This window comes from Sparus aurata, chromosome 7 (assembly GCF_900880675.1).
Source record: "Sparus aurata chromosome 7, fSpaAur1.1, whole genome shotgun sequence".
Classification (NCBI taxonomy): domain Eukaryota; kingdom Metazoa; phylum Chordata; class Actinopteri; order Spariformes; family Sparidae; genus Sparus; species Sparus aurata.
Window position 1 is genome coordinate 25,566,050 of NC_044193.1, and position 27,860 is coordinate 25,593,909.

The 27,860-nt window shown below is 43.2% G+C and overlaps 1 protein-coding gene across 2 annotated transcripts; it reads left to right on the forward strand.

The window, feature by feature from the left end:
• Positions 1-979: 979 nt before the first annotated feature.
• Positions 980-25,936, forward strand: arhgef19 (Rho guanine nucleotide exchange factor (GEF) 19). Of its 2 annotated transcripts, none has more exons than XM_030423269.1 (16): positions 980-1,895; positions 15,853-16,552; positions 16,646-17,137; positions 19,115-19,247; positions 19,333-19,412; positions 19,504-19,760; positions 19,845-20,005; positions 20,115-20,267; positions 20,578-20,707; positions 20,902-20,976; positions 21,074-21,163; positions 21,281-21,444; positions 22,174-22,332; positions 22,417-22,496; positions 22,584-22,688; positions 22,858-25,936. In XM_030423269.1, the coding sequence occupies exons 2-16, from the start codon at positions 15,874-15,876 to the stop codon at positions 23,010-23,012; spliced, it is 2,913 nt and encodes a 970-aa protein (XP_030279129.1). In that variant the 5' UTR covers positions 980-1,895; positions 15,853-15,873; the 3' UTR covers positions 23,013-25,936. The 2 variants fall into 2 exon arrangements, with proteins under 2 accessions (XP_030279129.1, XP_030279128.1); XM_030423268.1 differs by lacking the exon at positions 980-1,895 and adding an exon at positions 2,424-2,487.
• Positions 25,937-27,860: the final 1,924 nt, after the last annotated feature.

Genomic DNA, 27,860 nt, shown 5'->3' on the forward strand with positions numbered 1-27,860 from the left:
ATATGGTGCGCCGAATGGTTTGTTTCACAAAATGGTTGGTTCTACAGAACTATGTGAAAAATGGCAGCCGCGTTCCAACAAACACATTGCAAGTGATAGGACGATCCATCCGTCTGTCATCTGGTATAACTGATGCTATCGCAGCATTTATTCTAGCCGCCATTACTGTATCACTTCTCTCGCTGGTCATCACATCTAAACCATGCCTGTAGCTGCCAGTAGTCCCTCATAGGACACTGAATGCTTGGCTGAGCTGTGAGTTTGCAGTACAGCAACATTAGGTTCAAATAGCTGTGTCTTATGTTATTTTTTAATTAGTTTTAAATTATAGCTTTGTTGTACACACTAGATTTTCTCAATCCCAAATTACTTTTTAAATTCTCAAAACTTGGATCGTACCCTCAGTGTTGCCACTTTAAAGGTGCAAAGACATTGTAATCAGAAGAGAAAGATCATCATTGGCTGATTTATATATGTCCAAACAACCTTAATAAACAAACTCTTTGTCTTCATGACTGGTTAAACTGAATAAACAAACTGACCTTGAAGTTTTACTTTGTTTATGTGTGGCGGACCCTGCCACATTTCTTGCTTCAAACAGTCTAGCTTTATTTCCCTTGAGAACAAAGTGTTTATTCAGTTATGGAAAAGCGATGATATAATGTTGTTCACATTAAAAGCCTGAGTTTGACTTTCTTGTTGAATTTCCAAAACAGCACAGTGCCCTTTTAAAATGTTTATTTTTCTCCGATACAAAAAGTGAAATCACAAACAGCTCTCAGCCCTTAAGTGACCCGTTTTTTCCCCCGAACGAAAACGGGGACAATTAGACATCCACCACTGCTGAGTAAACTAGTGTCCCGAGGTAACCTGCCCCCCGCCACCCCGCCACCACCACCCACCGCCATTCTTTTCATGTTTGATTAGAGAACATAGCTGATACAGCAGCAAGCAGGGAGCACCAAAAGAGATGAGAGAGTTCAAGCATGCCGCAGCAGCTTCTCTCTGTCACCAACTCCACAGTTTGACGTTTAGTGAAAGCTGCATGCGGGCGCGCGCACACACACACACACACGCACACGCACACACAGTCACTTCTAGAGTTAGATCTGCGCACACAGTGAAGCGAATACACAAAAATGTGCACTTTTGCATGGCAGAAGTTGTGCTTTTTTGCGAATTTGAATGTGGAGACGCACACCTGTCACTGTACATGAACACACACGAGCATGTGTTGTGTGTATGTGTTTTTGTTTTTTTTTTTGCAGATAAAGAAGAGCCCACCACCATCATACTGACACACACGTGCACATTTTTACACACTCCCACCGAGGGGCAACATACTTCCCTCCAAGTCTGTCTGCTCCCTCTTCTTTCTGTCTCAAAGCAGGTGCTGAAATGAGACACTAAATAACTATTAGAGTTAGAGGAAGGGCATGAAAGGGGGAGGAGAAAAAGGGAAAAATGAGAGAGCTCTTCCCCAACAGTAGCACAGAGAGAGAGAGAGAGGGAGAGGGAGGGAGGGGAAAGGAGCGAGAGGGAAGGGAGAGCAGAGGAGCTTAGAGAGGGGATCTGCATTGTAAGTAGCTCTGAGAGCAGCAAGTGGTGGCTGTTTTTCCAACCTGTTTTTGTTTTCCTGAGGGGGCTGCGAACAAGAGGAAGAAGAAGAGGAAGAGGAGACAGGCAGAAGAGCGCAGATTTGACAAAGTCTGAGCTGCGTTTAAAGAAAACACAGAAGAAGAAGCCAAGGGAGGAGAAGGAAGGAAAGAAGCCGGGAGGAACACAAGGCAGCAATGGATAGCAGAGTGGCTCAGCCTGACCCTGGGATGGCCTGGATTCACACACTGCCGCTGGCCACCGTCCAGCACACACACTAGGCTGCTAACACCAATGAGGTAGAGTACTTAAAAACTGCAGCTTCCACTCTTTCGCCCAAAAATGAACAAAGCAGAGAAATGCCATGTCCTGTTGTGAAAGAAATGAGTGAAAGTTGAGCCGCGTTGTGTGCAGGCTCTGCACTTGTGCAGCCCGTCAGGTGCATTGCATTTCTCTGACAGCATATATTCTCTGAAAACAAAGGTACATATTGTCTCCATATGGGATTCAGGAAGCAGCAGTGAGGTGGACTATCAGGGCTCTGTTTGCCTGTGTGTTGTTAGGACGAAACCAGCTGTTTAAATCAGCTCCTTCAATATATGCGTGAGCACTGCAGAGGAACACAGGATTAGAAAACTTGGCAGATTAACAGTTGTTTTCACTGCCACACATTTAAAAAGTCAAAAGTCAAAAGAAAGCCAAAAATCCAACACAAGCAGATGCACACATCCTGCCAGATCATCAGCTTCACTGTTTATATATTCCTTTTGAATAAGTGGCTGCTTGCATCTATAATGTTCCCAGAAGCTCTCCAGGCAGTGCAGCGAGAGGCGAGCGAGCCTCCAATGTGATGGTTACAGTGCAGCAATGAGTTGTTGCAGAGCGGGGCAGGTAAGTGCATGTCTCGAGTATGCTGGATGAGAGGTTGTTAAAAACTGTACACGGCTGAAACTTGGCACTTGGCTCTCCTTCGCGGGACATTTTAGCATAAGACTCAAACAACGTGTCACCCGAGGCTCCGGGCAAGGAAAGATCCTTGGTTGGAGGTTGTTAGCTCAGGAGTTTACATGGATCTGTGCGTGTGTGCTCTTAAAATGTGTTTCCCAGAAGCAGCACGCAGCGGTTCGAGTTTTATTTCACCAAACATCACAATTTATGATGTTTAGTTCTGGTGAAGCTGGGCCCTTCTTGTTCTCGTGACCCACACCTTCCAGACTACCATCATGCCTTCACTGTCTGCCCTCCTGATGACTAAGGGTATTGTCATGTGTGTTGACTGCTTCTCCTGTGTGTCTGGATTGTCTGGACTGGAGGTACATATTTTGGCTGGAGCACAAATAGATAGCTGTGGGTGTTTTCTGGATTATCTGATTTACTACGGTATGTCTGACTCGAACGCACCACCTGCACGTTGGGCAGACGTATACCAGCACAAGGCATAAATCAGGACCTTGAACTGTTTTACTGCACTTTATTACAGGCTGGAGATCCCCTGTCTCACGGCAGACTTGTGATAACAATAATGTTTTTTGAACAGCCGTCACATTTGGGCAGAAAAAGGAAAGATTTAGGACTGATTTCCTTTAGCGCCGATTGAGTTTTGAGCCTGTAAGCACATTACTGCACATTTGATTTCCCTCTGCGTGCCTGCTCATATCACACACAGATTTATAACTCACCACAGGGCCCCTCCCTCTTCCTACTTCCTCCCCCCCCCCCCCCCCCCCATATGTCTGGAGAGCACCTGCCCCATCACCTGCCACTCAGACAGTGGCTGTCTGAGCATGTGTGTGTGCGCTGTGGGGAATAGATCCAGAACGCCACACCTCACCCTCCGTCTATACCTCCCTCACCCCCCCCCTCTCCCCCAGCTAACCTTGCATACAAATGCTCCCCCTGCTCCTTGACATTCACACACTCAGGTGCCCACTGGAACGTGACTGCGTTTGTTCTGACCTGCTCTTCTCAAAAGTAGGCTAAAATCATTAGGCATCATTGACTGAAGGCAGCCTGCCCTTTAAACATCAGGGACACTGATATTTTCAGGGGGCCCTGTCACTTTCCTAGCCTTCTTGGCTCTTGGCCTAAATAGCAGCGGCCTTAATAGCCCATAATAGCAGTCCTTGCTCCTGCACGTGTATAGCCGAGTTTCTTTGTTTGCCTCCTGCTTCGGTTTACTGGTCAATTTCAGAGGAATGAGCTCACAGAGTCATCCAGGGAATGTGGAAGACTGTCTGTGTGTCGGAGGGTCTCATCTGGGGCTTTGGGCGCCTCTAAAAGTTGGACGTGAACTTCAAACTGGGACTATAAAACGGACCACCTACTGAGTTGAAAACCAGTGCATTCACTTAATAATAATATAGTAATGTGACGGATTTGACTTGTAAGTAGAAAAGCTGCTTTTTTTAAGACAACCGGAGATCTGCTTGAATGCACCAATCATTCACTTTTCACGCGGCGGTGCACTGGTGCTGTCATTTATTAGTTAATCTGTGTGTCAGAGAGTATTTGGCCCGTACATGAAGGTTAAAACTGGAGCCCCGAGGCGCTGTTTGCCAAGCCGCTGCACACCTGTCTAGCACTGTAGCCCTCAGGTTATTCCACATTGTGACTTGGCCAATACGACACGGTGTGCGTTTCACATGCGAGATAATACGTTTCTGGCTTCTTCTGTAGAATGTTTGTTTTCCTGCCTCTCTGCTCCTCTAGGGAAGAAAAACACAAACCAGGTGTTGCTCTCAAGTACAACAGCAGCAGCTCTTATTTTCTTTTTTTTTTCAGCGTCTTCAAGGGCGTTTAGCTCGCTTTCAATCCCACACGTTAATCCTGGTGACACTGCTGGTATTCAGAGGCCGGTTTCGAATGGTTTATAGCCTTAGCTCTGGGCTGAAGTGGAACAGTTTGTGGACGGTCAGCTCGTTAAAAAGGTGTGTTCCACTTTTACCCTATTATGTTTCAAAACAACAAGCAGCCCAGCGGACGGCTTGTCCATGCCTGTCCAGATAATAAAAGCAGAAGTCGTATTGGGGAAGGGGGGGGGGAGTGTGTGAGGAGAAACTGCTGGTGCTCAGCTGGGGAAAAGTGGAGCAGAGCGCTCGAAAACAGAGATGAAGGGAGCCCGAGTGAACGCAGGAGCAGATGAATGCAAGAGATGCATCAGCAATTTGTTGTAAAGTAGGTCAGCCTCTCGAGAGCTCAGTAGCAAAGGATCAGATTGGAATCAAAGAGCTCTGATTGACAGTTTGAGTACAGCAAACGCAGCGTCCTCCTTACAATTGAATTTGAAATGAATAAGAAAAAAAAAAAAAAAAAAAAAAAAACAGCCTAAAGCGGAACTACAGCAGATACATGAATGGCGCACCTTCTTTTAATGGTACTCAGTTGCTACAAAGCTTCTAGTGTTGTTATGACTGGTCCATCAACGGGCAATTCATCACCAGTGACTTTGAGAATGGATTAAAGGATAGGGCTTGGCATTTTTGGATGACAAAGGACTTAAACATTTAAAGGATAAGGCTGGTGATATTTTATATTTTCTTTTTGTCAACAAGTCTCATGAAAAGACCAAAACCAACAATGCGTTAGTCCATCTGATACGTCAGAGAGTGAGGGAGGAAGTCGGCGAATATTACCTTGTCCGGGATCATTTCTGCCCCAGTCGTGTCGATTTTCATCAGCAGTGTTGGTTGTAAAACAATAAAGACAACAACTCCCATGATCCCATGCTACATATGTCCGTTGTCTTGTTTTCTGATTGAGGGACCAAAAGCAGAAGTTGGACACTGAGTTTAAAAAGAGGTCAATTTATACTATCTGGGCATTGTAGTTTTTCGCAAACGTAAATCAAAAGGGATTGTTTGTTGGGAACTACTTTCAGCTGCGGAGTAAAACACAATTTAACGTTCTAGCTAGCAGCAGGATGGCGTACAGTATGTTGGGTTTCACTGAAAATAAACTGCACTTTGTTTATTGTAATGAAGGAACCTGTCACCCAGTGCAAGTGTGGCTCTCACAGTTTTTTGACAACAATGGAGCTCTGTGGCTCAGCGGAATAAGATATATCCGGCTTTGGATACACAGACAATACATGTTATGATACAATCTTTGTGGTTTTTTGTAGTTTTGTGGCATTAATTGACCACAAAGAAAAATACGGGAATTATCTAGCGTCATCCTTTAAAGCTGTTTATCAAACTAAAGTACTTAAATGTTCCAGCTTCTTAAATGTGAGGATTTGCTGCTTTTACATCTGTCGTCAGATGTTGTCACGATTTCATTGTAAATTAAATGTATTTGGATTTTGGGCTGTTGGTCTGACAAAAAAACTCCACCCTGGGATTTAGGATATTGTGATGGGTATTTACTGACATTGAAAAGCAAATGTTGTCTAATCCATAGATATTTAATGACACAACCAATGTCGTAAAAGGTGCATACTTGAGAGCTATTGTGTTACTATATTACTTTAGTGAAAGTCACCCGTTCATTACTTATTGTTTGTTGAAGTAATTTTCTGGCAATAATTGTACAGAGGTATCAAAAGCACAAGTAAAAGTAGATTATACACATATTGATATGTATGACTAATTATCAGATCAAACATTCAGCCTTTTTCAGATTTTTTCAATCAATGTTATTTATATCCAGGTGCACATCAAATTAATTCATTTAAAAATGGGCTCCTTTTGCTCGGGTGCAAAATGTAATCTGCAAAGCCACTAAAGAAATATAGGGTAAAAAGTATTCTTTTTAGCTGCAAAATGTAGTGGAGTGGAAGAATAAAGAGAACATGGTAAAGTCCATGTACTTTAAAGTTGTACAATACATTGATAAATGTACTTAGTTACATTCTATCACTGGACATAACCAAAGGTTGCAATTCTAAAAGTGTTGGCATGTCTCACACAATATATCGCTCAACACTTTTATTCCACAGTGAGATATCTGTTAACAGAGAAACTGTTGTTAATAGTTCCATGAAACATAAGTGGATGGATGAGTCATTTGTAAAATTCCCTTTTTTGCAATGGAGTCTGGTGTGGTTTGAACATACTCTATGTGAGCTAACAGGGTCTTGTCTTTCCTCTAAGTTGGACTTCTAATGTGTTGAATTTACCTTTTTTCATATGACATGCCAACACATCCTACATCAGCACTCCTTTACTTAGAGTCTCTGCTCACATGCAGATAACCATCGTCTGTCAGAAGCTGCTGATTATGAGATTTTCTGGATTTACTGCGTGTTGGATCCTTGGCCCTCCATCCACTTGCTAGCTTTTGCGACTTATGACAAAGCACCATAATTAGACCGGGTTATTTCCATAAGTTTTTCAATAGCTCCATTGTGTCTTCACTGTCCTGGCTGTGTGTCTCTTTGCGTGTCAGCTTATGTGCCCGCAGTCGTTATGGTGGCAGAGTGAAGTTGCGGGGGAGGGGAGGTTAAAGGTCCAGAAGTCTTGGCGTTTACGTGTGAGATGGTCGCCATTTTTTCAGGCTGTTAAATGAGAAATCACTGTTTGTCCGCATCTGTTAGCGGGAATCCCGCCGGGTGAGACAAGGTCAGGGGAGGCCTCTCTTCGTCTTGTCGCTTTCAATCAAATGCGCATCCCAGACACGCACTCGCATTCAGGTGTGTGTTGTAGCTTTGTGTGGTTGTAAGGCAGGTTGTCAGTATTCATCTTCGCAGTGTCTCAGAAGGTCGTGGGTACGATGCCTGAGGCTGCAGAGGAGGATTAAGAGGACCCACACCATGTGTAAACATTTGGGTAACACCCCCCCCACCATCCGCCTCTTCTGTAGCCTCTGGGGTGCTCACCTGTCTCAGTGGGTGGAGGCTGGAAGAGGAACGAATACCAAGAAACTCCCTGACCTGGATTCACTCAACCATTCTCGCAGCATTCAGGCGTGTGATCCACAACAAAAAATGCAGCTTAGCGCGACATCTGGTCTGCTTTCTCTGATTGGTATTTGAGTCTCGCCGAGGAGTTTGTTTTGATTGGGTCGGTCCAGATGAAGCACATTAAAATACCATGAAGATCGTGCCTTTTGGCCTTCCATTCAGGTATTTTGTGTACCTTTGAAAATGTTGCGCTAAACAGAATTCAGCTTACATGCATTGCAGGACACGTGGGAGATAAATTAAACTGTTTTCAAGCCGAAGGAACGTGTTGCATAACGTCTAAATGTTATCAACAAGTTCCCAGTTGCCCTTTGTTGTTTTTATGTCAACACTTCATAATTTGCATTTAGATAAATGAACAGAAAACTTGCACACGAGCCTCCAGAAGACACGTCGGAAATGTGTTATTGGAGTTCCACAGCAGCGACCGAGACTACACAGTCTGCTCCATCACCCAGTAAACACCAGCGATGTTCAATGATTCTGCGCCGAAAAAAGACACATCCTTTATGACATCACATTGTTCAAACTTTATAATTCCAGTTCTACCGTTTTTATAAAGCATTTGTTGTTTGTTGACTCATCACTGTCTCTCCGCTGATTGAAAATGCAACAAAGAGCAGTTTTGGCCCTGGAGGGTGGTTTTTTCCGAGATGTGACGCAGAGTGATGTCATGTCTTGTCTCGGCAGACAGTGCCGGGCTCTTTAGTCTACTGCTTGGCAATTAGTGGTCCGATGCGACGGGGTTAAACTGCGATCTCACACACACACATGAGCCGGTCGCACCACACTGTGAGGACACTCCGGTCTGTCTGACCAAACACACCGGTCCTACGCTCGGGGGGGGGGGGGGGGGAAGTTGTGTGAGGGGGAGGGGACGGACGGTTTCCTCAAAGTCTGATCGGTGTGAGGTGAAGTATTGGCAGGTTAATCGTCCACCCCACAAACACTCTAACACTAGAAGTTCCTCAAATTTGTTTCTTAGTGACTTAGTGTTTCTGTGACCAGTAGGTACGGCAACAATACAGCAAGCTCACAGTAACGCCAATAAAATGTCTCCATGCGTTTAGCCTGACAACCTGTTCAGATGGAGGTTATTTTGTTTTATTTTAACCAATCACCAGCGGGTGACGTGTCCTCTCTGTGTCACAAGTTGCCTTAACTTTTACTTATCTATCAGGGCATTTAGAAAATGAACAGATTGTATTTGTTTATGTTGACTTACAGCCGCTTGTGATCAAGTTTTATCTCCTCCTGTATATTACGCTCCCATTGGCTTTAATTAATTTAATTTAAGTTACCTACCCTGTGTATCGACATGCAAATTACAGGAAAAATAACTGCCGCGGTAGACTTTTTTAGACTTCAGGTGTCACCTAGTTGAAGCAACGTTCGCGTTTGAACAGCTGAATTGTGAGCAGGAAGGTAAATGTCGTGAAACTCAAACAGGTTTGGGAATTTTTTGTTCTGTATCACACAAGAGGATGGGAAGTGTCTTTTAAGAGCGTCTCCCTGTCGGCAAAGCCTTACTTAATCTCACGAGCTTAGTTTTTAGTCTGGAAAACATCCACCGAGAATCGCTGTGTCCAGATCAGCAGAATTTCAGCAGGTTTTCTTTTCCCGGAGAGCTGGTCAAAAGTAACAAAAAGCACCCTCAGCAGATCTGTGATGTCATTATGGAGGAGATATCATGGGTCAGTAGTGGTCAACCCTGCGACCAAGCAGGATTTTTTTACTCATCTCATTTCACCTTTATTGTACCAGGAGGTCTCACTGAGATAAAGATGTCTTTTACAAGAGAGGTGGCCGAGGTAGCAGCCGTAAAACAGAACAGCGATTCAAACACAGCAACCACATGCCTCCTTCACCACACTCCTAATGATGACCTTTAATTCATCAGTGGATATAAATGTGTCATGTTATATTATCTCCTGCTATGGGGCTGCAGTAGAAATACTCATTTTAAAAATTGGCAGGATTAAACGTCAGCTTCTCCTGTCTGACTTCCTCACCTCCACTGCAGCACTGAGCCCAAAGCCCACTGCATCAGACTGTAGACATACACTTTTAAAATTTCTCATTTAAAAAAATAGTTTCAGTCAACAGCTGGGAACTGTAGTTTGGGGACTAGTTTCAGCTGCGGATTAATACACATTTGGTGCTCTAGTGAGAATTTACAGCAGCAGGATGGTTGTAAGGAGCGACTTAAAGTAAACAACAGTGCCCATGTTCTTAGCCGGATTAATTAATTGTTGTTTTGAGTCATTTTCATGGAATATTGTTGAAAATAACCAAAATACATAAGACTTTTTTTTTTTTTTTTTTTTTTTAAAAGCAGGCTGTTCTGGACCTGATTATGTGAAAGGTGTACTTCGATTTTAGTCGGTGCTTTTTTAAATTATTGGCAGATGGTAGATTTAATTTTGTAGTTTAGGTGGAAACTGAGATTTCTGTTGTGTTTTGTTTTTGTTTGTTTGCTTTTGTGTGGATGTTACTTTGCTGTTGCGGTTTAAAAATCAGATGCAAATTTGTGGTGCCATCAAGGAAAATTGTGTCTTGGTGTTTCAATGATATGTTGACATCTTACCCAAGAGAATACCTGATCAGACCTGCAGGATTCTGCTGGGCAAAACAAAGTAGCTGACTGTGTTGAAGCTAAGAGAGCTCATTGGACAGCTGAAACTAGAACCAACCAAAATAGAACCAACATCCGCACAGAGTATTAGCTGATATTAGCAGGTACAGATATATTACGATGATTTTCCTCTCTGAAACGTGAAGCGTCATCATCCTGCCTCCATAAAGGAGTGTTACTATCACTCTCCCTCACATTCGAAAATCAAACAGTGCAGAAACATATTTCTTCACCTTCGTGAACCACAAACAGCTGCGGCAGTGAATCCATCTGTCTTAACGCCCTCATCTCCCTCATGGCAAACATCAAACCCACTTTAATTATGCGATTACACAACATTTGGCTCTGTCATGAAGCTGAATCAGCGGCAGATTTACGCTCATATTCATGCGATACGACGCATTAAAGGATTATTCCGAGACCCTCAAGATGAGAAATATGACAATTAAAAATCCCGCGCGTACGGCTGCTGGCATTAAAGGCATGCCAGTGTGTCATTCATTAGCCGCTGTATGCAGACATGGCGTCTTAGAGCAGCCTAGTGAAATTACAGGGGGAAACACTGGCAGCAAAGTCCATAACAGTCACAAATAACAGCCTGCTATGACAAGGGAAATTACACGTCTTTGGAATTGAAGTTTTAATAGCGTGATATAATTGTATCAGCGTGAGGAATGTGGGGACGTGTAATTGGATGCTTTGATAAATGTGGTGGCGAGGCTCATTGTCAGTTTTCGGGATCGTCGAGGTTTTCGCGATCAAATGAGCAGATAGCTATTTTTCTGCAAAGATTATGTTGATTTATGACGACCCGGCTGTTGGCAGAGGATTACTGTATGTGAAGAGTCATTTATTGGGATAACAGTGAAAGATGAGACGATGAAATAGATTTTTTTGCTTTCTTGACGACGCGCAGTGGACAAGGAAAATATTCCTATTTAATCTCACATGACAGACCGTACTAAGTAAGACAGAGGAAAGTAAAGTTAGGTTAAAACAGCGGGATTACACTATAACCAGCCGGTAATCGCATCCAGACACCAATAAGCTTGTGTCATTATGCAGCAGTGGTCTGGCTGTGTTTATATGGCTCAGTGGCTGCACTATATGAGTGGATCAGTATAAGCAGTTCCCACACCCTCTCAGGTGTCCTGTGCTCAGGGCAGCCTGGCCCAGGCACACACATAAAGGCTGCCTTTGTCTGCAGCGGGGAACAGGTAACCATTTGTGCCTGATCTACTGTGTGCATGCGCGCTTGTGTTTGCGTGTGTGCAAGCATACATGCATGCAAACGTATGTGTGTGTGTGTGTCTGTGTGTGTATGTGTTTGTGTGAGTGAAAGAGAGAAACAGAGAGAGATAGGATTGACCGGGCTGCCTACCGTTGCCTCAAGAACAGGTGTGGCCCCTCAACTGCCTCATATTCACAGCATGCAGCACATGTGCGCTCAATGAAGAGACGGTACTCTGTGATTTCCAGTCCGTGATTCTCTCTGAGCAAACAAACACCTGATAAACAAAGTTATACTTTCAGGAAAAGCGTTCATTTTTATGCATTTATCCGGTTAAGAGGCGCTCATGAGACGGCTGCGCTCATCGAAATTGCAGGCGCACAGTTTAATGTGCAACTTAATGTCTTGTTAAATATACGCATGTCATTAAGTTTAATTATCAGTGTGATCAATTACAAATAAAAATTTGTGAATGAAGTGGATCGTATGTGTTGTTGTAATAATATAACACTATGCTGTATGCTAACTCTGTGTTTTGAGAGTATGCAGCAGGAAAGATGCCTAAAAATTCCAGTGTCCAGACAATAAATGACCAGATTTTTAAATGCAGTCAGGTGATAATATTGTCCCACAATGCGACACAAAGAAAACAGGGGAGCTGCTGTTTTGTGGCTGCTTTGGCAACAGCTTAGAAAACAAAGAAATCACTGCATTGTTCATTTTTGGTCACTATTTGTCAAGTTTCAAGTCAAAGTCACAGCTTTTTCGATGATTCTAACAAAATATAAAAAACATTTTCATAATAATGGCAAAAAACTCTTGAGCCAGAATGGACGAGAGGTCAAAAGTGCTCAGAAGAATGGAAATGTGAACATTTATAATTCCAGCACAAGTGGTTCCTAAGTGGACTTAGTGCTGAGACCATTTAATTGACTACTGTTTCCGAGGTTGAGTGTTAACTTTCAATCCCAACCTCAAACTTTCAAACTAATATAGGCTACTGTCAAGATACTGTACGTCACATTGGGACACAATAGAAAGGCGAAGCCCACCCTTTCCAGTGTGTCTGAACAGTATCCAATAGGGAGAAAAACTATTTTAGCCATTGGAATTTATGCCATGAATCACATGTTTACAGATGTTTGTCAGTTAAACCCTTTGTCGTAAAGATACAAAATAGCATCAAGTATCACGAAAAACAGCTCTGTGAACTGCATCATCTTGCTAAATATACATCACCAACACCAACATGGCTGTTACCTAAAGATTTAGTCTGGCCATATTGAGAGCCGCAATTATGCAAATAGAGAGTTAGTCAGTCTTTTGAAGCTCGCTCATATACCGTTCTGGCTCTACAGGTTTTCATTTCTGGGTTGAAGAGCAATAGACAATATCACATAGGCCACTGTTGGGTGTGTATTTCTCCAGGAATGTATTTGTCTCTTGCTATTAACTACTGTGCATATTCTTTCTGAAATATGGTCCTATGGTGCAGCAGAAGGTGAGGGACTTCTCCTCTCTACTGGTAGCTTATGTTTTTCAGCTAAGGATTTGCTAGATACATACAATCCGTCCTACTTTGTTCATTAAGTTAAGCACTGGGCTGAGACAAGAGCACCAATGTCTATAGCTTATTCCCCCAAAAAAATGGTCTGGAGAAATGTCCAGAGGCACCAAAGAGCAACTTCTTTTGTCTCAAGGAATTAAAAAAACGAATTTGATTCTTATTTTAATGGAGCTGCACTTAAAAGTGACAACTAAATGTGAGACAGTAGGCTAGCATTCTTCTTCAAGAGGTGATGGTCAGATAGTAAACAACAACACGGTAAACTTAGCTTGCAAGCTAATAGCAGCTACAGCCGTTAGTGGTTACTCTGTTGATATACTGTTTAGTATGAATAAGACAGGTGGATAATCTTACATATTGCACCTTTAAACACAAAGGTTTAAAACATAGGACCTGAGAGACCCATAAGGTCGACTAAAGCTGGTTATGATGAAGTACTGCTTTTTACAGTAATTTGAAAATAGAACAAGAAAATGCTGTGAGCCTGTAACTGTGGAGAGGTGAGACTAAATTGAAAATATGAAACTGAGGCAGCTCTTCATACCTCCGTGCATACATACCAGACTGTGTGTGTTGTATGTTAGCACGCGTGTACCTGGTGTTTAAGTGAGAAGTTGAGGATTACCTGTTCAGGAAGCAGACAGAGCTCCACAAGTGTTGTTTCAACAGGCTGTCAGGAGAGCTAACTTTATGAGCCGCTGCTGCGTTTCAACTGACGCTCACTGTAAATATTCAACCAGAGAAGGTGCCTGCTAGCTCACAGGAAGCCACGGGGACAGCCAGGGTGATTGATGAGTATGGATCTCAGGTGAAAGGTGAGAGTGCTGAAGATGTGCTCGCTTCCTCTGTCTGTCTGTGTGTCTGTGGTGGTATCCTGTCTGAAGCTGGTGTGTGTGTGTGTGTGTGTGTGTGTGCGTGCGTGCGTGTGTGTGTGTCTAGAGATGTTAAGTACAGGGGCTGTGTGCTGTGTGTGGAGAGGTCTTTAATTAGAGCAGGAAGACACGGCTCAGGAGACACACTACACCAGACTTAAGTGTGTGAGCGTGTGTGTCCATGCAGGTACGTGTGTGTGGGTGTGTGTGTGTGTGTGTGTGTGTGCGAAGACCATGAGTGCTAAGCATCATGCACGCGTCAATAGTTTGTGCGTCCATCTCGCTAATTCCAGGAGTGTCTGCTCAGGGTGTGTAAACATCTCATATTGAATCCCAAAAATGTGTTTAAGCCATTTTAGAAAGTTATTTCTCCACTAACAACAACAACCACACACGCACACACTGTCTGAATGGTTTATGAAAGTCACACAACACTGCTTACTCTTCATTAAAACTGAATAAAGTGTGCAACACTCGGTCGAGCTAAGTGGCGACACTAAGCCAAGTTGTAAACAGTGAGTTGTGTCCAGTCAAATGTATTTGGTTGCTGGGTTAATGTTTGGTAGATGAACATCAACATTCTGAGGAAACGTTCCAGTTTTCCAAGTTGTGCTCCTCAGTTTGCAGAAAGTCACATGAACCATTTTCTACATGCAGTTTAAAAAATACATGAATTTGTGGTATTATTCAGAAATAATCATGATTTCCTTATTGCAGACAAGAAAGACAGAAAGTGTACCCATATCCTTCACTTAGATAGATGGCGATAGAATCAAGTGTATAAGTGAGGAAATACAAGTGACATTAAAAACATGTCCTTCTCCACCCACGTGTGTGGGGTCATTGCAATTGGATTTCAATTTTTATTTTTTTTTTTTTAAAGTATTTTTTGGCCTTTTGGCTTTTCATTGATAGGACAGCTGGAGTCTTTGACAGGAAACAGGATGAGAGAGAGGGGGAGTGACACGCATCAAAGGTACCAGGGCCGGGAGTCGAACCCGGATCCGCTGCAGCGAGGACAAAGCCTCTGTACATGGGACGCCTGCTCTACCAACTGAGCTAAACAGCGCCTGATTGGACTTCAGATCTATTTACATCAGGGCCGCCCATAGCGGGGCCCATGGGCCACAGTTGGCCTACCACAAGACTTGATTTGGCCAGCCAGATGTTTCAAGCAGCAGCAACAACAACAACAACAACCAAAACACGATATAAAACAATTATAACATAAATCCCTGTACGTGCTGTTATACCTTTTGGGAGATAAAAAAAAAACCTGATTCTTAATTATTTTACAATCTTAATCTGAACAGGTTGCAGTGCGGCAAACAACTGAAGTAGATGAGGAGATAAAAACATCTAACGTCTTTTGCTTTTCTAATTAATTTGGGACCTTGGGGCTTCCAGAGATAGAGACTGTATGCAGTATTTTTATGTTCTTTCTTTTGTTTTATTTTTTGTTTTGCTGTGAAGCTCGAGAAATGTTTTGTGCACTAGGTGATTTCACCAAACTTTCCATCAGCATGGGGTTAAGGAGATTAGTGGATAATGACTGAATTTTCATGCTTGGGTGAACTTATCCTTTAACAATTCAATGAAAAAAGGTGCTTGCTTTTCACCTGTGGCTCTTCATTGGTTTTCGCTGTTGGCTCCCTCTAAAGGGATTACGTTTTGGCACTCCTGATCTAGATGGGTAGGTCTTAAGGTTGGATTTAAGTTGTTTGTGCTTTGACTTCAGTTGTGAATCGCAATCACAATTATTTGTATTATTTTGAAAAATTGGGGGAGGGATATTGGATAAAAAATGAATAATGATGTGAACATAAGATTCAACCGCCCTTTCTACACTCACAACTTTCATACAAACCCTCACAAGTTAGAATCAAGTAAATCCTAAAGTCTTATTATTAAGCCTTCTTTTTTTTCCATCTGGTTGGCTTTGAACTGTTTTTTCTGCAGGAGTACCAGTAGACTGAGAAAAGACTATGGAGCAGACATTTTTAATACATCTAAAACGTATTAAATAGTTTTCCTCCCTCTCTTCTCTTGCAGCTCCCATGTGTTCGTTCAGCCATGCTCCCTGGGTATGGATTCTCACCTTTTCCTGATTTCCAACCGCACCTTCACGCTTTTCGCTGCCGAGGAGAGAGTCCCAGAATGTGGATCCCTGGCTCCGGAGAGTCCCAGGCTCTGAGCGAGGCCCAGGAGGACAGGCCTCTCCTCCACCCGTGCCACCACAAGCACATCGCCGTGTGCCAGCAGGAAACGTTGGCTTTCATTGAGCTGCAACCACCAGTGACTCCTAAAGTAAATGGTCTTGGCTCTCCGAGGCCGGACGCACAATGCACGACACACTCCGTGACCCTGAACGGTTTCAGACACACGCTCAATGAACTGAATGACACGCAGAACGGCTGCCACAGGACAGATAGTGAGCGTGACTCTACGTTTAATTTGAACTCACACACGTCCGCCGGCGACGGCGAGCTCGAATCCCGTAATGGCATCAGGACTTCTTTCCAGGAGCAGACTGAAAAGCCTCGTACTGTCACAACAGTGTGTCGACCCCTCCACGCAGCTCTTAGCCTCCCTCTGTCGCTCCCTCTGTCCTCTCTGTACACAAACAGAGACTCCTGGGAATCACACTTACCTTGCTCCCCATCCTCACCAGAAGGTCCTGGGTTTCAGAGCCCGGACTCGTGCCAGCCTCAGAGGAGGACATCACAGGGTTCAGTGAAAGAGAAGTCCATACGTGAGTGTGCAGCTTAGCTGACATAATGCATTAGGTTTCAGAGACTCTAACCGTGCTTCCTTTTAATCTAACAAAGCTATTTTTTGTTTCCAGGGCGAAAGATGCAGGTTTACTCCCCTGAAAGCCTGAGCGACGACTCTCTCAGTAGCCCCATCCTGGATGCAGACTACATCTTCCCAGGACCTTTCGCATCTTTCCTGGAAGAGGACCTGAGTGGATTATCTTCCCTGGAGGCCGTTTCGACTTCTTCATCCACGGACGGCGTTACGGACCTCCCAAACCTCAGTCACGACGATATATTTGATCTACCTGCAGAACCTCTGCACATAATAGAGGACTCAGTGCCAGGGCTGGGCGAGGACAGCGGGAGTGTGGAGACGTCAAGTGCCACAGGGGGGAGCTTTTTGTCACGCAGCCGCCAAGGGGACCAAGAGCGACGGCGCTTCTCGGCCTCAGAACTCATATCTAGACTGCAGCTGTCGCAGAGGAAGAACTCGTTCACCTTGAAGCTGGGGAAGTCGCTGTCTGCACGGGTGGCCTCCCGGGACAGACAGAGCTCCTACAGCCTCAGCCCCAACCCAGACTGTGAGTAGACAACAGAACCATCGTCATGGTGGCATTAGATGGAAAGGTCGTCCAGAAACACTAACCCAAAACAAAACAATAACACATACAGTGACATACCACAAAGTTGATACAGGTATACAGATTAGGGGCAGGTTTATGGTCCAGAGTGTAAGATTTAGTGACATCTAGCAGCGAACTTAAGAACCCTACGCCCATCCAAGCTCGAGGACACTGATTACCTAAATATGACCCAGTAAGGTAGACTAATACTTGTAAGTTGTTCAAACTTTTCAGCTCGTACAACTTATATTTTATTGTCATCTACTTGGTAAATCTGAGGTAATGTGCTTCCTGACCTTTTTAATCAACTTCTAAAATGTACAGTGTAGAAGACCTACGGCGGCCACTTTAAACACACGCAAAAGACACTCTCTAGAGATTGCAATTGGTTTTGTCCATTCTGGGCAACCGTACACTGTACATTTTAAAAGTAACCGATAAACTCATAGTAACTAAGTAAAGTCAACTATTGCATTTTATGTTGTACGAGCTAAAACGTTTTTACTACTTGAAATGAACTACTTGGTCATCTGTTTCCTTGATTATTTTTGATTAAAGTAACTTTGTTCAGACTCACTCCCTCTGTAGATACGAAAGGTTCCTTCTAAGGTAACAAAAACACAATTATTTCGGGTCAGTCTGTCAGTACATCCCCCTAAATCCTGTATACTGGACCTTGCTCATTGCAATGGATGCTTCAAATGTTTGAACTCCTTCAAAAGATATTTCTTCACTCCAATAATGGGCCATACAGTATATAACTCTCTCATGCTTATCTACACCGTCGGCTCTCAACTGAAAGGCTAAATGCTAAAACATCTCTGTTTTGTCTTAACGCTTGCGCAGGCAGCTGTCTGGCACTGCTTCACTTGTTTATGCAGGTATTTCCTTTAATATCTCTCATGTTTTAGTCAGAGAGAGAATTCCTTGTCAGACTCCATTTTCGCTGTTGCTTGAAAGAAAACCAGCCATCACCTCCTCGTGCCCGGCCGTCTACAGAGAGCTGCGGCCAACAGTTAGAACAAGTTGATTCTTTTAACCTTGAATACGAAAAACATGATTTACTTACGTTTTAAAAATAGTCAGTCAATCAACTACTTTAACTACAACTACTACACATTTTTCAAAATGCCAAACATTTGTTGGTCCTAGCTTCTCAAACGTCAGTATTTGCTGCCTGTAAAATTTAATATATTTGGAACTTGGACTGTTGGTCAAACTAAACAAGGAAAAACAAGTAATTTTTTTTCCACTATTATAATTGATCATTTGAATGGACCAACTAATGTAGTTGTTGTATGACATCAGTAAGGAAGATATAATGAATTTTTGTTTAAGGTGATAACTGTGCAATATGCTTATACGAGTCGAGGGGCGCGATTAGCCCTGATAAAATGGAGCAAATGTTTATGTAGACGGGCATGGTGGTGCGCTGAACATGTGTGATGCAAGCCAATGAATTTGATTGCAGCCTGGTTTTAAACACGTCGCTGCAGATGACACAGCACTGTAGAGAAAGGTCTGGCTGCATAAGACTACTGATGGGGAAACACTTCTGATAAACCCACCAAACAAGGAAAACTACCTCAAAGCCCATCACAGACGTTCTTACAGCACTTCGAGGAAACCTGTCATTACACCCTGAAACCGATGCAAAATGATCCACACCGCTGTCATACTGAACTCGCCACAGTTCTGGACCTCGGCTGCTTGTCTTTTTCCTCTCTCTTTCTTTATTTAACCGCCACCTCTCACTTGTGTACAATCGCATGTCTTAAAACATACCAGAGAAAACATGGTCTGAGCAGCTGAGGGTGTCAAGAAGCTGTAACTAAACAAACCGGTCGTATCACATCACGAACCTGCATTACAAAGAAGTGTCTTCATTCTTCTCTGGACCTCACACCTGCCCTCTCTGCTTCTGATCCTCTTTAGATAAGGCCAACTCTAAGCACCGCGGCTCAGGAGGGTCAAGTGATAGCGCTCCCCACAGCCCTGTAGGACCTGCACCTGCTCTGCCCAGCAGTGACAACAGCATGCCTCTGCACCGATGGAGCACAAAACTCGGGTAAATACTGACTTAAAATATCTCAACACAAAAACTGCAAACTGCATCTGCAACTGTGTTGATGGCCGGCACGTTTTCTTCACAGAATGCGAAAAAAGTCCATAGAGGAGGACATTCTTCCATCTGTCGCCAGTTCAAATCGCTTGTCACGGTTTTTGCCAAGCTGTAAGTTACCCTTATATATTTATTTTCTTTGACCGAAGAATTGTTTGTATTTTCCTTCAAAATCCTCTTTTTCATTCATTATTTCCTGCAGCGATTCTGTACCAGGAATACAGTGACGTCGCCATCAACAGAGAGATCCAGAGGCAGCAGGGGAAGGAGCCGGGCACAGAGGAGGACGGGCTCAGGGACGAGGGCTCAGACGGGAACCCGTCGCCCTCTAATCTCTCTCCATCCAGCTCCTTTCGCTCATCGCGAGGCTCTGCCTTCGCACTCTGGCAGGACATCCCTGATGTTCGAACCAGTGGCCAGCTCGACAACTTCAGCAACGAGGAAAGGAAATTACAGGAGGTGAGGGAGACATTTCAGATGTCTCCCCGGCTGTCTGTGTACTGTAGAGGTTTGTCTGACATACTGTGTCCTTCCTTGACTCAGGCAAAGTTTGAGCTGGTGACATCAGAGGCGTCGTACATCCGTAGCCTGACCATCGCAGTGGACCACTTCATGCTGTCTCAGGAGCTCGCAGAGTGTCTCGGAGCTCAGGACAAGCAGTGGCTCTTCTCCAAGCTGCCTGAAGTCAAAGATGTCAGTGAGAGGTGAAGTGATGCTGCTGAATGCCTCTGTCGCCCTCAAGTCTTTGTTTTAACATCTCAGTCGTCGGGTCTCCTCCCCTGAGTGTATTCTCTGCTCACTGGTCACCTGCAGGTTTCTTCAGGACCTGGAGCACCGGCTGGAGGAGGACATTCTGCGCTTTGATGTGTGCGACATCGTCCTGGACCACTGCCCGGCTCTGAGACGGGTTTATTTACCTTACGTGACGAACCAGGCGTACCAGGAGCAGACGTACCAGCGCTTGCTGTGAGTTACTACTTTCACCATGTGTATAATAAATCATCGGTTGGAGCTCTGAACATATGTGTACACGTACAGTGTCTGTCTGTGAACATTCATGGCTGCAGTGCATAAAAGTCCACACGTTTCCTGCAGGATGTCCATTATTTCCTCTGAGGCTGTTCAGGTGTTATTTTACACCTGCGTGACTTAACTTGCAGATGGTTCATCCAGACAAAGCTGAAACATTTTTTTCTCTCTCGCTGGAATTCACACCCGCTTTCGCTAAAAGTCATTAAAGTGTGCCTCTAAAATCTCCCCCGTCCCGTCCTCTCAGGCACGAGAACCCTCGTTTCCCCGGCATCCTGGCTCGTCTGGAGGAGGACCCTGTCTGCCAAAGACTTCCTCTGACCTCTTTTCTAATCCTCCCGTTTCAGAGGATCACGCGGCTTAAGATGCTCGTCGAGGTACACGATTAAACATTCAACTGCAGAATTCATGTTGGCACTTGAAACCCAATTACAAACACAAAACTGTAAGCGGTGTAATATTTGGACCTGCTGGGCATTTCACCCGGCTGTTTTTCTCTCCTCCAGCGATGACTCACAAAGAGTATTGTTTACCTTTTGGCGTGTCCTCAAAAATCGCCTTTATTTTTCAGAATATCTTAAAGAGGACGACTCCAGGCTCCCGAGATGAGGACACCGCCACGAAAGCTTTCAATGAGCTAAAAAAGGTGGTGATTACCGACCCTAATAGCCAGTTGCATGAGCAGCAGTATTATCGCTGGTGAGGCACAACAGTAATAACCACGTTGGTACGTGTCTTCTTAGATCATCAAAGAATGTAACTCCAGTGTGCAGTCCATGAAGAGGATGGAGGAACTTATTCACCTCAACAAGAAGATCCATTTCGAGGGAAAGGTGACTGAAGTGTTTTCAGTTGGTCACGGTGGGCAGTGTTGGGCCAGGGTGAACGTCTTCATTAACATTCTCTTTCAGTGTTTTTTAATGCAGCAGCATTTTTCCTCTCTTTTGCAGATCTTCCCTCTGATCTCTCAGTCGCGCTGGCTGGTGAAACACGGCGAGCTCCTGGAGGTGGACACCCTGACGATGAGTATATCCGGGTCGAAGCTGAAGTTACCCACCAAGCCTGTGTACCTCCACCTGTTCAACGACTGTCTGCTGCTGTCCAGGAGGAAGGAGTGAGTGATCAGCATCCATACGAAGAGACCGAGAGCTACAATATTGCGCTGATTGATGACTCACTGGATGCAGCAGGGACATTTTATAGCATGTGTTAAATGTTAATTAGTTAGTTAGTTACATTCATGCCACATGATACCACTCTCATATCGTGTATATCAGGTATCATGTGGCGTTTGGTGTATGCTAAATATTAAGCTAAAGTTAGGAGACAGTTAGCATAGCTTAGCATAATGACTTGGGTGGGGAAAGCACCAGTTAAGTTCAGTCATTCACACATTGTTTATCTGGACAAGAATTTAGGTTTCACATCAGGTTTATGTATTGGACTGTTTGTTTGTGAGAGCAGTGATTTCTTGGAGTCTCGTCCCTGTGGCCAGTGCAGACTCCGGCTATACAATGTAACTGGAGCTGTACTTAGGTTCTCATTCAACTCTCTGCAATATGTCAAACTGTTTCCTGAAGGGAGAACCTACACCTTTAAAGCAGCAATCTGTGGGAATCAAACATTTCTATCTGATCCAGGGACACTGAGATTAATGAGAACAACACTCAGACTTCACCAAACTTCACCAGGATTATCCCACTTTTCTACAAACATACACATGTACCATCAGAGTAACGTTGAAAGATGCTAAACATCCTTGATCTGTTTAATAATGTTGAGAAAATTACACATGCACTGTCTTCCGGAGGTCTTGCTGATACATTGACTCTTTGTGGTGCAGTACGTGGAAGTTCATGGTGTTCGTACACGCCAAGATAGGAGAGCTGAAAGTGAAGGATCTCAGTCAGAAGCTGCAGGGCATCTCGGGCTTCATCTTCCACCTGCAGCTGTGCGAGGGCCAGCAGCTCAAGCACCAGATCCTGCTCAAATCACACACCGAGTGAGTGACGGCACTTTGGCTCCTCAGTCCAGAGTAGGTGCTTTAGCAGGCGATGTTCTAACTGCCCTTTTTGTGTCTACGAAGGAGCGGGAAGCAGAGATGGATCACAGCGATGTTTCCATCTGATCCGCTCGAAGACATCGAGCAAGCCAGTGAGAACATTGGTCAGTGGAGAGCTTTAGCTGTATTATGAATCAGCGTAAACCTTCATTAAATCCTCTCATTCATCTTGATGTCTTCTATCCTCTCAGATATTTCCCAGGTTCAGTGCATCAAAAGCTATCAGGCCCAAGAGCACGATGAGTTAACGCTGGAAAAGGCTGACATTCTTCATGCTAAGACCATCACAAGCGATGGTAAGAATGCGGATTAAGTCCCCTTTATGATAAACTGCATTCCAACTTCAACCTGGCCCTGGATTACTATAACTTGTGGCCATAAAAAGTGAGGATTTTGTGTCTCCAAGCAGGAGATGAAAATGCGTAGCCGTGTGTTTGATGTGCAATGTTTTTTTTCTTTCATCAGGCTGGGTGGAGGGCATCAGACTGTCTGACGGGGAACGGGGCTGGTTCCCCAAAACCTACGTGGAGGAAATCACGAGTCGCAGCGCGCGCCTCCGCAACCTCAGAGAAAACATCCGCATCAAATGTGTCACGCAGAAACTGGAGGGGGAAGACTGACCATCTCTACCGCAACTTGTCGTGTGTCGGAGGTTCATCACACTTGTTAATTTTTTTAAGCTTATGGATAATTGTTTTAATTTTAGACGGATGTGGGGCCTACACTTTTGTATGCAGGAGCCAAAACGAGTCACGATTGACTGCCCTCTGCGTGGATGCTAAACTGCGTGTCGGGCATTTCCATTAATATGTGAGCTGAGAGTGCAAAGCTCCTTTATTTTTTTTTTGTAGTTTCAAAGGCTTTTATACAATAAGAGCCACAAGTTCACATCAGGACATTTTGAACCATTTTCGTAGGAAGAACCACTTCATGCATGCTTTCTGTGAACGCATTTAAAGCATCTCTGTGGCACATGCGCTGTACAAGGGATGCACATTTACCAGCACAGGTAGTACATGTAAACATACTCGAAGGTGTATGTGCACAATTCTCAGTTCAGAGTCAGTGGAGAAAAGTAGAACGAGGCTAACTCAAATAGTGTCGCTGCATTTTTTCCTCCGTCACGTGTGGCCAGAATCCCGCTCTCTTTGTGTAGCAGCAGAAAAACAGCTGGAGGCAGATCCTGCTGCTGCTGAGCTGCACCCGGACGCATCAGGCCATTTAATTTTTCGTCTGTTTACACTGAGACCTGTTTTTAACACAAATTTACATTAGTTGTGAGAGGAAATTGCAGCCTGATGTGCATTTCTCTGTGTTGTAGTCCATACGATACCTGACACACAGTGTGCAGCAGTTCAGATCTCCTTTCTCATATTAAAAGATGTGGATCGTTCAAACATCATTTTATTTTAGAACGCCCCCTCCTGTATAATCTATAAATACTCATTAACAGTTTTGACTGCGTGAACTCTGATGGTTGCCCAGACGAGACAACCACAGAATGATGGTTTCATTTCCTTTTTTTTTTCCTCAGACGATTTTCACAATTCTCCTGCAGCTGTAATAAATGAAGGACAGACTATCCTCTGAACAAAGTTAGATTACACAAGATTATAACAAATTTCTCTGACTATATTCTATATTTTTATTTCTTTCAACAAAGTTTATGAACAGTCCAAAACATACCACAAATTGATCCTCCTGACAAGTAATCCAAAGCCACATAAAGCTCATATATACCACAGGATATAGCTTCCATAAAGTTCCATTGGCAGTTTTTTGTATGCATTTTTTAATACACATGTGGAAGTAAAGCATTAATGGTTCATGGTAACCATGGTAACACCGGCATTTTGAAAAAACGTCCTCGTTTTTGCAACAAAAAAAAAAGTTAATCTACATGCTTGAGGAAAACAAATGGTTAATGATCTTAATGGTAGATGAAAACACCACCTTTAACTCAGGACAGATCAACTGTTTCTGCTCCAAGAGAAGAAGAAGACAAAGAAGAAGCTGTGTCTGCTGTTGCCATCTTCCTGGATGTAAAGATTCCCATTACCGTATTACATTTGGACGGCCAAGGCGACTGCATTTATTTCTTCTTCTTCTTCTTCTTCTTCCACTTCTTCGTCTTCTTCTTCTTCTTCTTCTTCTTTGAGGTTTATTGGTGGTTGGCAAACAAATACATAGTTTTCTTTCCAGTTAGCGACCTCTGCTTCTTCTTCTGTGTTGCAGCAATGCGTAACGTAGACTGTACCACTATTTGCATAGCCTAGTTTAGTGAAGTCAAACCAGCAGATAGGAACGTGACTCAATTGCATCTTCTTCTGTCTCTTTGGCATTTCAGTTTAATGAAAATGTTTTCCAAAAACGTTTAGAAACACATCACTCAGCCCCACTGACAGGTGACATGTTGCTATTAACACACACAATGCAGTCTACTTTAAGTCAATCACATAAAAAACGTTCTGCTAATGTAAATACTGACTACAGCACCGAATGTGTATTAATCCGCATCTGAAAATAGTCCCCAACCAATGCACTATTTATTCCTGTAAGAGTAGCGTTTGCTAGAAAACTACAGTGCCCGGCTTTTTAAAGGAACCATTTGGCTTTATTCAAAAAGATTTGAATAAATCAGATTGGAATGCAAGAGTCAGATTTGTGACTTAAAAGATTTACGTTTTCAATAAGAACAAGTTGGGCTTGGGATTGAGTGCTACAAGAGTGGGAAGGTTGGACAGGTTAGTTTTGGTCTTTTTATTACATTTGTTGATAGTAAAAATAAATATTTGATGAACACCAGCCCTGCCCTATAAAACAAGTGCAGAAATTAACATATACCAAGTTCTCCTTGATGCATTCACATGGACATTCTGTGTGGTAAATGTGCAGGTTTGTCTTCACATGTGCTCGTAAAAAAAAACAAAAAACAAAACTTTAGCTAGCCCCAGTGGAATAAAAGCTAGACATTATTGTATTACACTAATCATAAAAGATTTATTAAAACTGTCACACACGAAGCCCTGAATGACATTCGGGCCTTAATCATCCACATCGTTCCCCTGATTAAGTGTAAACATCCCCAAATGACCGACGGCGCAGTGTGACTGAGCTGAGGCCTTTTGTTAATGAACCACTATAATCAACATTCAAACGTAAACTCTTCCAGTGGCACATGACATGTTTATAACCCTCTTTCCCCCCTATATCTGCGTTATTAGTTGTAATTTAAGTGGTTGCTGTTGCAGCGTGTGTATTTATACTCCTCTAGCTGGTCGTTCTCTAAGGAGATTCTGATGTAAATGGACTTTACTGTAGATGGCTTCATGTATAAAGAGTAGAAAATGGTTCATTTACTTTTATGAGTGTAATTTATATGAACAAATATTATACCACATTCCATAACTCAGAACTTTCCAGTTTGATTCATTTCTAATACCACGATAAATTGAAATACTGTAACACACTGGATGTTTACTGGATCTGTGCTCACTACTGTAAATGTTTAACCATTGAAATAAATACAGATACTTCCAGTTTATGCTGTGTTGAATGAATGACTCGGTTATTATTTGTTAGTTTATTGTGAAAAAAGTCAAACACTGTATTTTATGATCAAGACATCAAAGCTACATATGTACAGATTCTTCAGTTCTATCTTCTCTACAGTTTCTATGTCTAACATCTCTTCAGCTGTGGTCTGAATTTGAACTGGGTCGTGACCTTGTTTCTGTTTGTCCCCACATGAAAGTGAACTATAAGTATCCTCTCAGTCCCTCAGAGTCAAAATTAAAATCACCCAAATATATCAAACCGAGGGTGACAGCACTTCAGGAAATCTTCACTCCAGTCTGTGGCACAGTTAGACATTAAAGTAATATGTACAAACTATCTACACATTGGATTTATAATTACAGTAAGCTTTCAGGCTTTTTTCTGTTGAGTCAGCTGCGTCCGTTGATGCGACTGTTGTCGCTTGTTATCATCGGCTCCTGGGACTCCTTCCTGCTCCTCTGCATCTTTGGCATGATCGGAGGTGCAGGGTGACTCACAGTAACGTGGCTGCTTCTGTCTGGCTGCAGATCAAACAGAAAAGCTTGTTGATGCAACCGCACAAACTTTATGACGGCAAAAAGTGTATTTTGTTAATCGAGGAAACCATGACAGGGGCTACAAGAAGGAAGTGTTTGTTGCATATCATGTTGTATCTGCTACACAATCCTAAGGCAGTTCAAAATAATCGGTAGTTTCAGATGCATTTCCATGCAACCAGCATGGAGCAAAATATGGAGTATGCTTTTGATCTCATACAAGTCTGTACAAGTAGATTTTCGATAGATGGGAAAGTTGTGAACAGACCTAATAAACACTGCAGCATGTAGTATAATATGGTTAGCAATAGACAAAAGGATGAGCAGCATATACAGTAGGCTAGAAACAGTGGCTGGTGATCGTCTTTAATAAACGGTTGCTAATTGACACAACCTGCAGATATGGAACAACATAAGCATGCATGTGGAGTGATGTAATTCCAATGATCACTGCTCTTTAGCTCTGCTTTGGTCTGCAGGAAGTGTCTGGTGCAAATGACTGCCTATCGTATTTGGAGACATTCTAATCCTCCTTACACGTATTCATTTGATGCACTGTGAATACAAAAATACCATTTATTGCAGCTTAAGTTCTTGCTCTTTTCCTGAAAAAATGCTGAATAGTTTGTCTCCCTCCAACGTCTAAAAACTAGTCAAATGGAATCATCTGAGAGGCAAATTACAGACCTTGACAGGCAACACACCAGTATGGTCCTTTATATTATATAACAGCATGCCCAATTTATAAAATCATAAACCAGGCTTTAGGTAGGATTCGTAGTTGGGTCAGTTGATTAATAATAAAAACTGTAAAGGTGCAATATGTATGAATTTTGGTTTGAAATATTTTTTAAAAATAAGAAATGATCAACAGGGTAGCAAAATCCCATTCCTGTCCAACATTCCTGTGCTAGTGGTGCAGTCTGGACCACTAAATACATGTGCTAATAAAGCTAACTAGCTAACAGCGGCTTCAGTTGGCAGCATTTAGCGGTTACTCATGGTGAATTCAACAGGAGGCCAATTCTCACATATTGCCCCTTTAAATCGGTATTATAGCTGTATTTTTTTTTTTTTCAATTAATAATAGATCTAGTTATTAAGTGTAAATGTATCATATACAATCATACAATGTAGTGAAACTTGTTCTCAGCATTCAACACATCCGTGAGAAGCAGTAGGCAGCCAACGTACAGCACCCAGGGACCTGCTAAAGATCAGAGGTCAGGCCTTGGTCAAAGGCACCGACTGGAGAATTATGTTTATACACATGTTTTGATGGCAGGCGAACAAAGCCACCTAAACGAAACTCAAGTAAGCACGGGAGGAAAATGTAACTTACACACAGAAAGGCCCCGCACCAGTTGGTACACT